A 13562-nucleotide genomic window follows, 5' to 3' on the forward strand; every position below is an offset into this window, starting at 1 on the left:
AGGCGGCGCTTCCTGCGGCACAGACACGCGTGGGAGCGCGGAGGGTGCTTTATTTCCATACAGCAACACACGGAGGAAGGGGCACCCGCACCCCACGGAGGGGGGCGACAGGGACCCTCCACGGCCCGGGAGCCACCTCCTACCCTCCCACGCGAGTACAAAGCTGTGGTGTGGCTCAGACACGCACCCTCGTCCCTGGGGACTCCCACCCACCAGAGCTGCGCCCAGCGCTGCCCCACGGGGCCCAGCTGCAGAGCTCCAGTCCTCATGGAGCCCACTCGTCCCCACTCATTTCTTCTTCTTCTCCTGTGTGCTGGTGAACCAGGAGTCCAGCAGCTTCTTGCTGTAATAGAGCTGCCAGCCGTGCACCTGGGCGGCCACCACCACCACCAGGTACATGACAGAGACTGCTGAGAAGCCGAAAATGAAGCGGTAAGCTTTGCCATGACGGTAGAGCTGCTGCGCCATGGGGAACATTTCCATGGCCCCATAGATGAGGGGAGCCACGGAGAAGAGGCCGGTGCTGATCATGGAGAGCACCAGGTAGCTGATGTTGTTGCGGGGGAAGGAGAGGAGGCCCAGGAGGGAAGGCAGGATGCTGAGCAGGTAGGGGTACTCCCACTGGTAGGGCATGGCCACCTGGTCGTGGGGCAGCAGCTTGAGGTGCCCCACGCACATCTGGGCTGAGAGCAGCAGCCAGATGCCCACGTGCGTGTAGATCAGCTTCTTGATCTCCGACTTGAGGGTCACGCTGGGGAAAGAGCACGGGGCCGTCAGGGCCTGCCGGGGGGACGTGCCCCCCCCCCCCCCCCCGAGCGCTGGGAGAGGCCGCCCGGTCCCCTGCCTCATCTGGTAGTGCGGGACACCTACCTCATCTGGTAGTGCGAGGCCACACGCTCCCGGTGCTGGAAGTCGCTGCCATCGGTGCCGGCGGCGCGGGGACCCCCGCGGGAGGCCATAGTGCTATCCTGGGGAGGCACAGCGTCAGGCGGAAGCCCCCCCCCCCCCGCCCGCAGCCGCAAGCTCCGGCCCCCCGGGCCTCCCTCCCCCAGTGACAGGTCCCCGTGACAGCCCCAGAACCCCCTTCCCGTGGCTGCCCTGTCCCCGCCCAACCCCCCGGGACAGCCTCCCGGGCACCCCCACAGGTGACACCCCGGGGGCGCCCTCCCCGCCGGCCCGCCGCACCCCGCCGCGCCCCACCTGCCAGCGGGACGCTCTACCCACACTTCCGCCTATCTATGGCCGCGGCCGCCGGCTCTGAATACCTGGGGGAGCCGCTCTGCGCGCCCGGAGGCTCAACTCTATGGCCGCGGCGCCGTACTCTCCCGCTGTCCCGCTTCCGCGCAGGCGCAGTGCCGCCATGGCGGGCGGGGGTACCGCCGCGCGCGCTCTGACGCGCGTGGGACACGGGGCGCGCGCTGCGGGGTCAGAGGGGGGCGGCACGCGGGTGTGCGGGGCTGCGGGGGGGCTGGGCAGGCGGGGGGGGTGCGCGTTCGTAGGGGCGCGCACACGTGTGCACAGGGGGCTGTGGGGGCACGCGGGATGCACACGCGTGGGTGCACGGGGGCCGTGGGGACGCATACGGGTGGATGCACAGGAGCTTGCGGGCGCACATTGGGGGCGCACACGCGCGGGTGCAGAAAGGTTATGAGGTGGGAGTGGGGACACGCGTGGGGTTGTATATGTGTGAGCACAGAGTGGCGGGGGGCGCAGGGGCAGGTGTGGGGGCACACGTGGTGCAGGGGCACGCGTGGGGAGGCAGGGCAGTGGGTGTGGGATCAGACTTGGGGGCACACCTAGGGGGGTGGGCAGCTGGGGAGAAGGGGTCGCTGGGGTGGGGGGTGGTGTCCCACCCATGCCCCCCACCCACTCCACCCCCGCAGGTGGGGGCGGCTCCTGGGCCCCGAGAAGACGCTGGGGCTGCTGGAGGCTGCCGTGGTGCACCAGGAAGGTACGGGGGGGGGGGGGGGGTAGGGGGTGCTGGAGGGGCAGTGGGGGGGCTGCATCCTGACCAGGCATCCCCTCGCCAGGAGCCCTGCTGGCGCTGAGCAAGCCCCCCGGCCTGCCCGTCCTGGGTGAGTGTGGGACAGGAGCTGGGGGTCCAGCCTGGGGTGGGGGAGTCCAGCAGGCACTGACACCCCCCGTCCCCAGGGTGCCCCGGGGAGCTGAGCCTGGTGACGCTGCTGCCGGCGCTGAGACGGCGCCTGGGCCTCACCGCCGAGCTCCACGTGGTAAAGGCTCCTGCCAGGTACGGCTGGGGGAGCCTAGGAAGGTGGGGGGGGGGTCAGGGGGTGCCTACCCCCCCCCCCATGGGGCTTAGCGCTGCCACGCCCCACAGGGAGTGCTCTGGCCTTGTCCTCCTGTCCAGCTGCCACCGCACCACCGAGCAGCTCCAGCAGTTCTTCACCGACACCCGCCAGAGGGGCCAGTATCCAGTGACGTACCGGTGAGCCCCCGGCCCCCCGCCATACCGGCACGGTGCGGGGAGCCCATCCCCTCCTCATCCCCTCTCCCCACAGCGCCGTCACCGTGGGGGTCCCAGCAGAGGCAGAGGGTGAGATTCGCACCGGGCTGTGCTGGCAACAGCAGGGTGACACCACCGTGGTAAGTGGGTGCCGTGGGCCTGGGGGCGTGGGGGTCGCCCCGGGGGGTGCTGAGGGCTGTGCTGCCATAGGTGGTGCCAGTGCCGGTCCCAGGGCGCCGCAGCCTGGCCAGGAAGGAGGTTAAGAGCACCGTCACACGCTACCGGGTGCTGGGTGCCGCACGGGGCTGCGCCCTGCTCCAGCTCCAGCCCAGGACAGGTGAGTGGCCCCCCTGCATTCCCCCCGTGCCCCCCCCCCAGCACAGTCCTACCTCCCCTGTGCCTCCCCAGCCTTTCCCGAGCAGCTCCCGGTGCACCTGACGCTGCTGCTGTGCCCGGCCCTGGGTGACCACGAGCACGCATCCCGCGTGGGCAGGGTGCTGGGGGTGCCCTTCCTCCTGCCCCCCGAGGCCGCCCCGACCCGCACACAGGTACATGGGCAGGGTGGGTGCTTGCGGGGGGGCTCAGCACAGCCCACCAGGGACCACGCTGAGTTACACCTTTCCCCTGCAGGTGCTGGATGAGGAGCTGCTGCGCCGGCTGGGGCTCTCCCCACAGCAGCTCCGCCACCTCCCGCTCCACCTCCACCTGCAGCAGCTGGTGCTGCCCCAGGGCCTGCTCTGCACCCCCCCGCCACCCCCTTTCCTGCGCACCCTGCGCCTCCTGGGGCTGCCCGAGCACCAGGAGCCCTAGCACCCGTGGGGGCACCCCCACCCCAACCCACTCCCCTCTGCCACGCCATTAAATCCCCACCTGCCACCGGGGCGGCTCAGTACCCATGTCTTTTCTTGGCACACGCAGCATGCGTCCCCCTGTCATTGCCCCCCACCTCGAGCCGGTGACAGCAGCCTTGCCACCCGCCCCGTGCCTGACCTGGTTCCCCATGCAGGGGTGCAGCGGTGTCCCCACCAGCACGGTTCTGTCTGGCAGGCGCAACCACAGGCAAGCAGAAGCAGAGGCGTCTTTTCCTGCCCGCTCTCTGCCCCCGGCCAAGGAGCTGCCGCAGCAGCCCCAGTTCCTGCCCGCAGCCCCGGTGCAGCCCCAGCTGTGCCTGCACCCTCCCACACACAGAGGGGCAGAGCCAGGCTCCCTGTCATAGACGTGTTTTGCAGCCCCTGCGGGGGGTGGGCTGGGTGCCCCCACCCAGCGATCGGGTCTGGCTGGGGTGGGGGGGAGCTGGGTGCTGCCGTGTTGCCCCAGCTGGGATGGGCACGGTGCTGTCCCCTCCTGGGTGTCCTTTGGTGTCACAGCTCCTCTGCATCCCCCTGGCAGGTGCCGTGTGCCGCTTCCTCGCAGTGGGGCTCAGCTGCCCCAGGCCAGGGGTCCAGGTGCTGGGGGCCAGCCCAGGCGGACACAGCACCCTGGCAGGAGGGGGAGCGGGAGGCCAGCCTGCAGCTCCCCGGGGGCTGCCAGGGGCTCCCCGGGGCGGTGGGATGGGCACTGAGGCCAGGGGACGGACATCAAGCAGGGGCAGAGCTGCCTGGGGCTGCCTGGGCAGGCGGCGGAGCTGCGGCAGGCCCCGGCTCCTGACACAGCCTCCCGGGGGCTGCAGTGGTGCCGGGGAGGCAGAGCCGGGGGCAGTCAGAGCCGGCTGCCCCCGCGCTGCTCCCGGCTGGGCGACCTGGGTGGCTTTGCCCCAGGGGCTGGGGGGCACGCGGGGCTGGGGGGCACACGGGGCAGTGGTGGGGGGCTTGCCCCGGGGCCGATGCCGTGGCAGCTGGGGCTTCCTCAGGGAGCAGCCTTCCACCATCAGCTTCAGCCCCACGTACAGAGGCACAGGCACGGCCGCCTGCAAGGGGACATGGGGGAGTGGGGGCTCGGGGTGCCCTGGGGGGGTGCCTGCCCTGCAGCCCCCCCAGCCCACCTCTTTGTAGATGAGCTCAAAGGCACCAGTGGAGCAGTCAGGGTCATCCCTGCGGTCGATCACCACACGCAGTGTGTCCCGCTGGACGCTGGCACAGAGCCGGCTGGTCACTGCCGAGGAGGGGGCCATGGTGGGGCTGGCGTTGATCTCCAGCAGCCAGGGCTGGCAATCCTCCCCAAAGACAAAATCAGCCCCGTAGAGTTCAAAACTGCCCTTACGGGACCCCACCAGGTCTTGAGCACTGCGCAGGGCACCCACCACAGCTGCCTTCATGCCAGGCACCATCACCTGGTGCCAGGTGCCCGCCTGTCCCACCTGCGCCAGGTACGCCTGGAGCTGCCGGCAGGACCAGATCTGGTCTGGGGGCAGCTGGGGGGGCCGGCCCCGTGCCTGCCTGCACTGCTTCTGGATGGAGACGTTGCAGAGGTGCCGGGCGCTGGGGCGGGGAGAGCGGGGCTGGGTCAGTGGGGTGCCAGGGTGCCGGGGTGCAGGATGCCAGGGTGGGGGTCACTCACGGGTCCAGGCGGCGCAGGGAGAAGAGCCGGGAGCAGAAGCGCAGGTAGCTCTCACGGTAAAACCAGATGGTCAGCGGGTTCCAGTCAGTCACCAGGAACCATTGCCGGATGTCAAATTTGGTACCGAAGATGAGCAGTGGCCGCTCCACGTATTTCTGCACCACCCACTCGCCCACCCGCACCAAGGGTGCCACACAGCACCCCGCCAGCTGCAGCACCTCCTCCAGCCGTGCCGTGCAGACGATGCCTGGTAGGGACATGGTGATGGTGGGACCGCCCCTCAGCAGGGAGCCCGTGCCCCGCTTCCCCTGGCCTTACCCCTGCCCCGGGATTTGGCACCGGGTTTGAGGATCCAGATGTTGCAGTCACCCTCCATGCCGAGCTGGGGCAGCCGTCCTGCCAGGCGCTGCAGCAGGGCCTGGCACTGCTCCCGCTGTGCCCCACTCAGCACCAGCCTGGCCCCTTCACTGCAGGGGGACATGGGGGGGGGGAAGCTCAGTGCTGGCCCTGCCATGGCGTCCCCCCATCCCACTCGGCACTCACTGCACCACGCAGTAGTAATCCCGCAGGAAGCGGTCCCAGTCGGTGCGGGGGGATGGAGGGTCCTTATCAATGTCCTGGTGCCCCAGGCTGCTCAGATGCTGCCCACAGATCTGCAGGGCCTCCTCCACCAGCTGGGGGGTCAAGGGGGGCCCTGGGGCTCCTGTGGATGTCATGGGGTAAAGGAGCTACAGCACAGAGCCTCCCCGTGGGATGAGTGGCTTTGGGTGCACAGGGATGGACGGGGGGACAGAACATCCGTAAGGCGGGCTGGCAGGAGGGAGTGGGGGGTCCGGAGCCATGGCCCCAAGCAGAGGCTCAGCAACCAGATACATCCCTGACCCCAAACTCCACACATTGCTCCTCCCACCCAGCTCCACATGCTCACCTGGCCCCTCACTGGATTTTGGGGGCTGCTCTGTCCTCTCGAGAGCCACTTTGAGCAGGCTGCGAGCTGCTGTCAGGCGAAAATCCTCTGCAAGTGGGGCATTGTCCCTGCCCGGTCCCAAGCAGGACACGGGGGGACCGGGAGCGCAGAACAATGGCCCCCCGTGGGGTCACGCCGGCCCCAAGCTCACCGATGAAGGCTTGCCTCTCGTCCGCAGCCCCCAGCCGGTAGCACCGGGGGAAGAAGGTGTCAGGGTCGGCTTGGTCAAACCAGGGCAGGTTTCGCAGGTTGAGGCACAGCCCCTCCTGTTTAGAGAATGGTGGCAGCCCCTGACAGACCCCACACTCGTGTCCTGTCCCTCCCCCAGGGGTCCCAGGCTCCCACCTTGGTAGTGAAGGCGCCCACCTGGGCGTAGTGGTTCACCACCTGGTCCTGCCGCAGCAGCCGGCAGTCAACAGCACTGAGGCGGTTGGTCCAGATGAAGTACGGCACCTGGTCTCGCACCAGGCGGGACTGCAGGGTTGGGGGTGCAGGGTGAGACAGAGACACCACCCCCCCATCCCACCCTTACCCCCTGCCCCAGGCTGGCCCTGCGCCTGGGGGTCCCAGGGAAGGGGTGCTGGGGGCTGTGGCAGAGCTCAGCCATGGCCCTCCCAGCTAACCATGAGGTCGTGGATGCCATCAGGGTCCTCATCCCACCACTCTTTCTCCTCTTCCTCCTCCGGTGGCCGTGGGGGCTCTGTAGTCCCCAGGGAAGGCCATGTGGACCCCAGCTGCAGGTCCAGCACTGCTTCCTCCTGCTCAGCACTGCCACCATCACTGCCTTCCTCCTCCTCCTGCAGCTGCTTCCCCTGGCTGCCATGATGCTGCTCCAGCCAGCTGCCTGCCCTGCCTGCACCGGGAAGCTTCCTCTCCACCCAGCCCCGGGCCCGCAGCAGGCTGCGGATGACGGGGTAGGGGCCCTGCACCGTGAAGATCTTCTTCTCCTGGGGAGGGAGCCGACAGCTCAGCCTGCCCCCACTCTGGTCCCTCCAGCTCGGCTCCCACCCCCGAGCCCTAAGTGCAATAGATGCAGGTGTGTGACTGGGGGGGTCGGGCCCCTCACCTTGATGGCCCTCTCCACGTGCAGCCTGGCCCTCTTGAGCTGATCAGGGTCGAGCCAGGGGTGGTGGCAGCCCCAGCGGCCGGTGGTGGCGGGTGCCGCCTGCCCTGGGAGGACAGCCCTGGCTGATGCCGCTGGCCCCATGTCCCCAGTCCCACAGGGCGGGCAGGGAAGGGAAGAAGGCGCCTGCCTGCCTACCTGCCTGCCTCTGCCTGAGCGAGCTGGGGGGCCCTGCTGCAGCATTCAGTGACCCACTGAGCCTCATGCTGGTGTCCCGGCTGCACCGCGCACCCCCCAGGATGCCCCGCTCCCCTGCTGTGCCCTCATCCCCAGCTGAGACGTCTCCTGCTCCAGCAGTGCCCCCCTCAGCCAAGTGCTGCCCCTGGCTGGGGGGCTGTGTGCCCAGTGCTGCTCTCCCTGGGGCACCGTCCCACAGTGGCCTGAGGACGAGGGGAGCTGCGGGTGGCTCTGCCTCCCCCAGGTGCCAAGCGGGTCCCCTGTTCCCCTGCCCTGCTGGGGACTGAGGTGGGGGTCCAGCCCGTGATGCAGCCCCCCAACCCCAGCACCGCTGTGAGCCCCAGACCTAGTCACCGCACTGGCTCCACCAGCCCCCCTGTACCCACACCCCACCCCCAGCCCCCTGCACTGGCCCCCCACTCAAACCTCAACCCCCAGTCCCCCCCAACCCCTTTCATGCACCACACCCAGACCCCTCCAGCCTCCTTGGTGCCCCCCAGCCTCCCCTCAAGCCCTTTCATACCCCCCAGACATCCGCATCCCACCCCTCTCCCCGCACCCCCGGCCCTGCCCGCACCGTCGGGGCCGCCCCCGCTGTTTGCCGTTGCCATAGCACCCCACCCGGCCCCGCCCCCTCCCGCCAGGCCCCGCCCCCCCCCCCAGCGCCGCAGGTCCCGCCGGTGCGGCGGGAGGGAGGAGACACGGGTTACAGCAAACGAGACCGTTTTAAAAAAACGAGACGAGACAACGGCGGCAACCGGGGCCGCTCTGCCGCAAGCGGAGGCTGCTCCCAGCACGGCCGCCCGGCGAGGGGTGGGCGGGGCCCGGCCCGGCCGTCTGCGGGGCAGCAGGAGCAGGCACGGTGCCCGGCAGGCACAAGCGTCGGGGAGCCATGGGGTCCTGCGCCACAGCCTAAAACTGAAAGGCGAGAGAAGAGACACGGCCGTCAGTCCCTGCCCACGGGTGCTCCCCCGGCCCTCACCCACCCTCCCGGCTGGCCCATCACCCTCGCCAGCCCCAGGGGAGGGCAGCCATTGCTCAGGGTGATCCACGCCCAGCTTCTCCCTCAGCCTTGCCTGGGCACCTTGTGTCCCATCGCAGCAGGCACCGGAAGGGACACATCCCCCTGGCTGCTGCCCATGCCTGAGCATGCTCCAGGTGTCTCAAAGCTGGCACTTCATGAGCAAAGGGGGTGTGAGTGCCCCTGGGCATCCTCCCTCGATCCCTGAGAAGTTCCCTGGGCACAGCGTCCCAACTGTCCCCGCAGATGGGATGGGGGGCTCTGGGCACGAGGGCCATGCTGGCTTTGAGCCCCACGTCCCGTTCCCAAAATAACGGGCCTGTCTCCTCCTGGTTCAGAGCCTCACATTCTTGAGGAACTCCTCTGCCACGATGCGGGCCCTGGCATTGACAGAGAGCTTCATCTCGCTGATCTCCTTATCGATCTCCTCCATAAAGTGGATGACAAAGTCCACCAGCTTGTGCTTGTACATCTGCTCCGTGTGGAAGTTTGTGATCAAGAAGCTGATGTCGTAGCCCTGGGGAAGAGAGAAGTGCCCTGAGGATGAGCACCCAGGCCACCAAGCACATGGCCTCTCACATCCCAGTTTGGCACTGGGGACACCCCCACTTCCCCAGTGCCAGGAGTGGAGCCGGAGGGGCTGCCCTGCCCCCTCACCTCCACGGGCTTCCTGCGCAGGATGAAGAAGTTCTCAGCCCTCATCATCATGAAGCGCATGAATTTGTGGCACAAGATCTTCTCGATCTCATCGGCCTGGGGAGAGGAAAGGGAAGTGAGACTTCTCCCGTGCCGGGCGTGAGCTGCCAGCCCACTGCCCACGCCCTCATCTCACCTGTTTCACTGCGATGCTGACGCGCACAGAATTAATGGAGCCCTCAATGAGGACCTTCTCCTTCTCGTTCCTGCTGATGATCACCGGCTGCAACAGCAGCTCTTTGCTGCTCCTGCGAGCAGAGGAAGGGCAGGACTGACTCAGAAGGAAGCATTTACTGGCCAAAAATGGGGATGGGGAGAGCACAAGTGGGGAACCACGGGGATCAGAGAGATGTGGAGGTTTTGCTTCAGGCAAAACACGATGCTTTCTGCCTCCTGAAGGCGTCTGCCCCCAGGGTAGATCCCAGGAGGACCTCCCTCCTCCCTGCAGTTCCTCAGCTCCCCCCCGGCACCAGCCCTGTGACTAAGGGGCGGCAGCCGGTGGGTGCGGAGGCCTGCCGGGCTGCACAGCCCCCTCCCGTCAGCGCTGAGCAGAGGCAGCAGCGCTACAGGGAAGCCCTTATTGCCGGCTGCCAGGCGAACCGGCAGGTACCGGCAGCCCCGCGGCAGGGTCCGGCCAGCGGTTCCCGGGGCAGGCAGCCCAGACGGAGCAGGGCTCCCCCGGTGCGCCCCCGCCCCCGTACCTGACTTCCACCTCGGGCTTGTTGTGCCGCTCCACCACCTGCGAGGAGAAGTTCTCCAGGCACAGCGCGGCCTGCAGCGTGGCGCGCACCGCGTTCAGGTACGGGCGCAGGGTGGCGGTCTGTGGGGACACAACGGCGGCGGCATCAGCGGCCCGACCCGGCCCCCACCGCTTGCCCCTCGCCCCGCAGCCCCCCGGCCCCGCTCACCCCGCCACCACCCACGCCTTCATCCCCGCCCGCCGCTACCGGTCCCCCCAGCCCGGCCAGCGCCCCCCGCCCTACCATGGTGGCGGCTGCGGTCCGGTCCCGGCAGGCGGAAGTGGCCGGTCCTCTCTTCCGGGATGCACGGAAATTCCCACTGCGGTGGGAGGGGGGAGGCGGGAGGCTCCCGCCCCACGTGCAGGGCCCGGACGGCGGCGAAGTGGCCTCGCCGCAGCACAGACAGGAGACGCCGTGGTACTGAACGGGGACGCGGCGGCGCTGGAGAGCGGGCGCGGCGGCAGCGGCCCGTGGCGGCGGCGGGATCCCTCACGGCCCCCCCCCGGCACCCCGCCGCACTTGGTACGCTCCTGTCAGCGCTTCCATATTAGGAAAGGGAGATGGAGAGCAAGTCGGACCAATGAGCGGAGGGCGCTTTGCGCAGCTGGGCCAATGGGGGAGCGAGAGGCGGGGCACCCACCGACTGCGGGGGCCGGAAGGGCCGAGCAGCCTAGGCCCGGCCCGGCCCCGCGGCGCTCCTGCCGCCCCCGCCCCGCCCGCCCGCGGCACCCGCTGCCCCGCCGGCGCCTCTCCGCCCTCCGGGCCTCCCGCAGCCTCCTCGGCGCCCCGCTGCAGAGCCCCTCGGTGTCCATCAGCGCCCCGGTGCCGCCCCCCGCCTTGTTCCCCTCAACGCCCCGGTGATCCCCCTGGTTCCCCATAGCCCCCCGCTCCGCTCCCTTTCCTCTCAGCTTCCCCCCGTCCCCGGTTCCCCCGTAGCTCCCCCGGTGCCCCCCGGTGCCCGCCGCCATGAGCGAGCTGAAGGACTGCCCGCTGCAGTTCCACGACTTCAAGTCGGTGGACCACGTGAAGGTGTGCCCCCGGTACACGGCCGTGCTGGCCCGCTCGGAGGACGACGGCATCGGCATCGAGGAGCTGGACACGCTGCAGCTGGAACTGGAGACGCTGCTCTCCTCCGCCAGCCGCCGTCTCCGTGTCCTGGAGGCTGAGACCCAGGTGCCGGGATCACAGCCGTAGGGTGGCTGCCCCGTCCTGCCCCTTCCCGCCGAGGGGGCTGCCTCCGGTCCGTCCCTGCTCAGCGCTGGGTGCGGGACCCGACGAGGCATCGCTGTCTTCCAGATCCTGACGGACTGGCAGGACAAGAAGGGCGACCGGCGTTTCCTGAAGCTGAGCAAGGACCACGATGTGGGCACCTCTGTCAAGCACGGGAAGCCCAAGAAGCAGAAGCTGGAGGGCAAAGGGGGCCATGGGACAGGGCCTGGCCCCGGCCGGCCCAAGTCCAAGAACCTGCAGCCCAAGATCCAGGAATACGAGTTCCAGGATGATCCCATTGACGTGCCCCGCATTCCCAAAAACGATGCTCCGAACAGGTGCGTGGGTGTTGGGGGTGTTGCGATCACCCGTCTCCTTCCTTGCAGCAGCTGGCACTAAGGCTGCCTCCAGCCCAAGGGAAGAGGTGTCCCGGGGAAAGGGGGGGGGTGCGTGTCAGCTCCCACAGGCCCCCCTGCAGTGCTCTCTCACAGTTCATCCATCCTTGCAGGTTCTGGGCATCGGTGGAGCCGTACTGTGCCGATCTCACCAATGAGGAGGTCAGAGTCCTGGAGGAGCTGCTCAAGCCACCGGAGGATGAGGCAGAGCATTACAAGGTAAAAAACTCCCGAGCACCCGGTACTTCCCTGGCCCCATCCCCTACCCTCTCTCCCCAGTCCCTCCCAGCCCCCAGCCGCTCTGTCCCCTCCCATGCCTCACAGTGAGCGTTCCTGCATGGGGATGATGCCGTGGCACCGGGCAGGTGGTGGGAGGCAAGGTGGGGGCACCGGCAGCTGTGCTGAGCCCTGCTCTTGCAGATCCCACCCCTGGGGAAGCATTACTCGCAGCGCTGGGCCCAGGAGGACCTGCTGGAGGAGCAGAAGGACGGAGCCCGGGCGGCAGCTGCTGCGGACAAGAAGAAAGGTGTCCTAGGGCCACTGACCGAGCTGGACACCAAAGGTGCCTCTGTCCCCACCTGCCCTCGCCCAGAGGGGCTGCGAGCACCCATGCCCGGCAGAGCTGAGCCCTGGTCCCTCGCCCCACACACCCGGGGGTGGCAGCTACCCTGCCCCGCTGCTTACCTCTGTGTGTTTGGGGTTGGTTTTTTTTCCCCTTCCCACTTCCTCCCAGATGTGGATGCCCTGCTGAAGAAGTCAGAGGCCCAGCACGAGCAGCCAGAGGACGGGTGTCCCTTTGGGCCCCTGACGCAGCGTCTCCTGCAGGCCCTCGTGGAGGTGAGGGGGCTCCGTGGGGCTGTGTGGTAGCCAGGCTCTATGGGGCCGTGTTGTGACCTGGCCCCATGGGGCAGCGTCACCACGGCGCAGCACAGTGACCCTTCCCTCATGCTCCTGTCGGCAGGAGAACATCATCTCCCCTGTTGAGGACTCCCCCATCCCCGAGATTGCCGGCAAGGACTCGGGAGCCGATGGCGCCGGTACGTCTCCCCGCAGCCAGAACAAGCCCTTCAGGTGAGCAACTGAGGTGGCTGCGGAGCTCGGCGCTGCCAGTGGGGACAATGAACACGCTGGTGGCTTCCCTGCCCCGGCGAGTCGGGGGGAGCAAAGGGCGCGTGGTGGGCAGCGGCTGCTCTCCACCCCGGCAGCGTCCCCCACACCAAGTCACTGGAAGGGCGGATCAAGGAGGAGCTGGTGGCCCAGGGCCTGCTGGAATCGGAGGACCGGCCGGCCGAGGACTCGGAGGACGAGGTGCTGGCCGAGCTGCGCAAGAGGCAGGCCGAGCTGAAGGCCCTCAGTGCGCACAACCGTGCCAAAAAGCATGAGCTGCTGAGGTGAGAGCGGGCAGGGATGGGCACGGTCAGGGGGCTGTGTGGCGGGGGACTGACACACCCCCCCCCCCCGTGTTGTCTTCCCCAGGCTCGCCAAGGAGGAGCTGCACCGGCAGGAGCTGCGGCAGCGTGTCCGCATGGCCGACAACGAGGTGATGGACGCCTTCCGCAAGATCATGGCGGCCCGGCAGAAGAAGCGCACGCCCACGAAGAAGGAGAAGGACCAGGCCTGGAAGACCCTGAAGGAGCGGGAGAGCATCCTCAAGCTGCTGGACGGGTAGCAGGGACCGAGGACCCCCCTCAGCCGTGGACCTCAGCAGCCGGGGGTGGCGGCTGTGCCCTCGTCACCCGTGGGGTGCCGGCATGCCCACACCCTGCCTGTGCTTGCCGCGTGGGACGGGGGGTGCAGCCCCCGCACGCCCTGGGCCTACTCGGGGCCTCCCCACCTGAGTGATGGGTCCTGGCTGCTGTCCTCTCGCTGTCCCCTGCCTGCACGGGGCTGTCACCCACCCAGGCTGGGGCCTGTGGAGGTGCTGGGATCCCTCGAGGGAACAGCCCTGCCCGTGGCCGGCGGCTTCTGCTCCAGTGTCGTCCCCCCCCCGCGCTCCCCCTGTTATTCTGGGAGCGTGACATCAGCCGGGCTGCTGCGTGGGGCGGATGTGGTGGCTGCTGCGGAGCGGCTCCCATGGTCCCCTGTCCCTCCCCACGGCCCCGGGCGAGGGCGGAATGAAACCCAGCTCCCCACGGAGTGGGCTGGGAGGTGTGGGAAGGGGAAGGGGCCGGCAGGGCGGGGGGGAGGCGGTGGGGGCGGCCGGGATCTCCATGTACCGGTGGTTTCTGCTGCCGCGTGTGCGGGCAATAAAAGCAGCCCGGTGCAGGCGGTGGT

At 68.9% G+C, this 13562-nt stretch overlaps 5 protein-coding genes across 6 annotated transcripts; 2 read left to right on the plus strand and 3 right to left on the minus strand.

The window, feature by feature from the left end:
• Nucleotides 1-33: 33 nt before the first annotated feature.
• Nucleotides 34-1255, minus strand: JAGN1 (jagunal homolog 1). Its single transcript, XM_054838063.1, has 3 exons — nucleotides 1201-1255; nucleotides 871-968; nucleotides 34-751 (listed from the first exon to the last, which is right to left on the minus strand). The coding sequence occupies exons 2-3, from the start codon at nucleotides 957-959 to the stop codon at nucleotides 289-291; spliced, it is 552 nt and encodes a 183-aa protein (XP_054694038.1). The 5' UTR covers nucleotides 960-968; nucleotides 1201-1255; the 3' UTR covers nucleotides 34-288.
• Nucleotides 1256-1338: 83 nt separating this feature from the next.
• RPUSD3 (RNA pseudouridine synthase D3) lies at nucleotides 1339-3356 on the plus strand. The gene is made up of 9 exons (XM_054838062.1): nucleotides 1339-1425; nucleotides 1884-1951; nucleotides 2031-2075; nucleotides 2152-2248; nucleotides 2339-2446; nucleotides 2520-2604; nucleotides 2675-2801; nucleotides 2873-3012; nucleotides 3095-3356. The coding sequence occupies exons 1-9, from the start codon at nucleotides 1361-1363 to the stop codon at nucleotides 3272-3274; spliced, it is 915 nt and encodes a 304-aa protein (XP_054694037.1). The 5' UTR covers nucleotides 1339-1360; the 3' UTR covers nucleotides 3275-3356.
• A 110-nt stretch (nucleotides 3357-3466) lies between these two features.
• TTLL3 (tubulin tyrosine ligase like 3) lies at nucleotides 3467-7552 on the minus strand. The gene is made up of 11 exons (XM_054838053.1): nucleotides 7189-7552; nucleotides 6994-7097; nucleotides 6551-6874; nucleotides 6273-6401; nucleotides 6079-6193; nucleotides 5889-5975; nucleotides 5504-5663; nucleotides 5279-5427; nucleotides 4961-5207; nucleotides 4446-4881; nucleotides 3467-4370 (listed from the first exon to the last, which is right to left on the minus strand). The coding sequence occupies exons 1-11, from the start codon at nucleotides 7253-7255 to the stop codon at nucleotides 3675-3677; spliced, it is 2514 nt and encodes an 837-aa protein (XP_054694028.1). The 5' UTR covers nucleotides 7256-7552; the 3' UTR covers nucleotides 3467-3674.
• Nucleotides 7553-7933: 381 nt separating this feature from the next.
• ARPC4 (actin related protein 2/3 complex subunit 4) lies at nucleotides 7934-10137 on the minus strand. The gene is made up of 6 exons (XM_054838065.1): nucleotides 9928-10137; nucleotides 9646-9764; nucleotides 9081-9192; nucleotides 8906-9001; nucleotides 8595-8765; nucleotides 7934-8145 (listed from the first exon to the last, which is right to left on the minus strand). The coding sequence occupies exons 1-6, from the start codon at nucleotides 9928-9930 to the stop codon at nucleotides 8140-8142; spliced, it is 507 nt and encodes a 168-aa protein (XP_054694040.1). The 5' UTR covers nucleotides 9931-10137; the 3' UTR covers nucleotides 7934-8139.
• A 219-nt stretch (nucleotides 10138-10356) lies between these two features.
• TADA3 (transcriptional adaptor 3) lies at nucleotides 10357-13553 on the plus strand. 2 transcript variants are annotated; one of them, XM_054838056.1, is made up of 8 exons: nucleotides 10357-10857; nucleotides 10981-11231; nucleotides 11402-11507; nucleotides 11709-11850; nucleotides 12022-12125; nucleotides 12250-12359; nucleotides 12494-12679; nucleotides 12765-13553. In XM_054838056.1, the coding sequence occupies exons 1-8, from the start codon at nucleotides 10651-10653 to the stop codon at nucleotides 12955-12957; spliced, it is 1299 nt and encodes a 432-aa protein (XP_054694031.1). In that variant the 5' UTR covers nucleotides 10357-10650; the 3' UTR covers nucleotides 12958-13553. The 2 variants fall into 2 exon arrangements, with proteins under 2 accessions (XP_054694031.1, XP_054694029.1); XM_054838054.1 differs by having other exon boundaries at nucleotides 10402-10857; nucleotides 11709-12125.
• The last annotated feature ends 9 nt before the right edge of the window (nucleotides 13554-13562 follow it).

The sequence above is a fragment of the Grus americana genome, chromosome 11 (genome assembly GCF_028858705.1).
Source record: "Grus americana isolate bGruAme1 chromosome 11, bGruAme1.mat, whole genome shotgun sequence".
Taxonomy (NCBI): Eukaryota; Metazoa; Chordata; class Aves; order Gruiformes; family Gruidae; genus Grus; species Grus americana.

Excerpts from the sequence above, each read along its gene's own strand:
- TTLL3 (XM_054838053.1), bottom strand. The coding sequence starts at position 7,255 with ATGAGGCTCAGTGGGTCACTGAATGCTGCAGCAGGGCCCCCCAGCTCG. Across the intron at positions 7,098-7,188 it reads GCTCAGGCAGAGGCAGGCAG|GGCAGGCGGCACCCGCCACC; the intron begins GTAGGCAGGCAG and ends CTGTCCTCCCAG. Across the intron at positions 6,402-6,550 it reads ATGGCATCCACGACCTCATG|TCCCGCCTGGTGCGAGACCA; the intron begins GTTAGCTGGGAG and ends CCAACCCTGCAG.
- RPUSD3 (XM_054838062.1), top strand. The coding sequence starts at position 1,361 with ATGGCGGGCGGGGGTACCGCCGCGCGCGCTCTGACGCGCGTGGGACAC. Across the intron at positions 2,447-2,519 it reads CAGTATCCAGTGACGTACCG|CGCCGTCACCGTGGGGGTCC; the intron begins GTGAGCCCCCGG and ends CTCTCCCCACAG. Across the intron at positions 2,605-2,674 it reads AGCAGGGTGACACCACCGTG|GTGGTGCCAGTGCCGGTCCC; the intron begins GTAAGTGGGTGC and ends GTGCTGCCATAG.
- JAGN1 (XM_054838063.1), bottom strand. The coding sequence starts at position 959 with ATGGCCTCCCGCGGGGGTCCCCGCGCCGCCGGCACCGATGGCAGCGAC. Across the intron at positions 752-870 it reads GCCTCGCACTACCAGATGAG|CGTGACCCTCAAGTCGGAGA; the intron begins GTAGGTGTCCCG and ends CTCTTTCCCCAG.
- TADA3 (XM_054838054.1), top strand. The coding sequence starts at position 10,651 with ATGAGCGAGCTGAAGGACTGCCCGCTGCAGTTCCACGACTTCAAGTCG. Across the intron at positions 10,858-10,980 it reads TCCTGGAGGCTGAGACCCAG|ATCCTGACGGACTGGCAGGA; the intron begins GTGCCGGGATCA and ends GCTGTCTTCCAG. Across the intron at positions 11,508-11,708 it reads ATGAGGCAGAGCATTACAAG|ATCCCACCCCTGGGGAAGCA; the intron begins GTAAAAAACTCC and ends CTGCTCTTGCAG.
- ARPC4 (XM_054838065.1), bottom strand. Across the intron at positions 9,193-9,645 it reads AAGCCCGAGGTGGAAGTCAG|GAGCAGCAAAGAGCTGCTGT; the intron begins GTACGGGGGCGG and ends CTCTGCTCGCAG. Across the intron at positions 9,002-9,080 it reads TCAGCATCGCAGTGAAACAG|GCCGATGAGATCGAGAAGAT; the intron begins GTGAGATGAGGG and ends TCCTCTCCCCAG.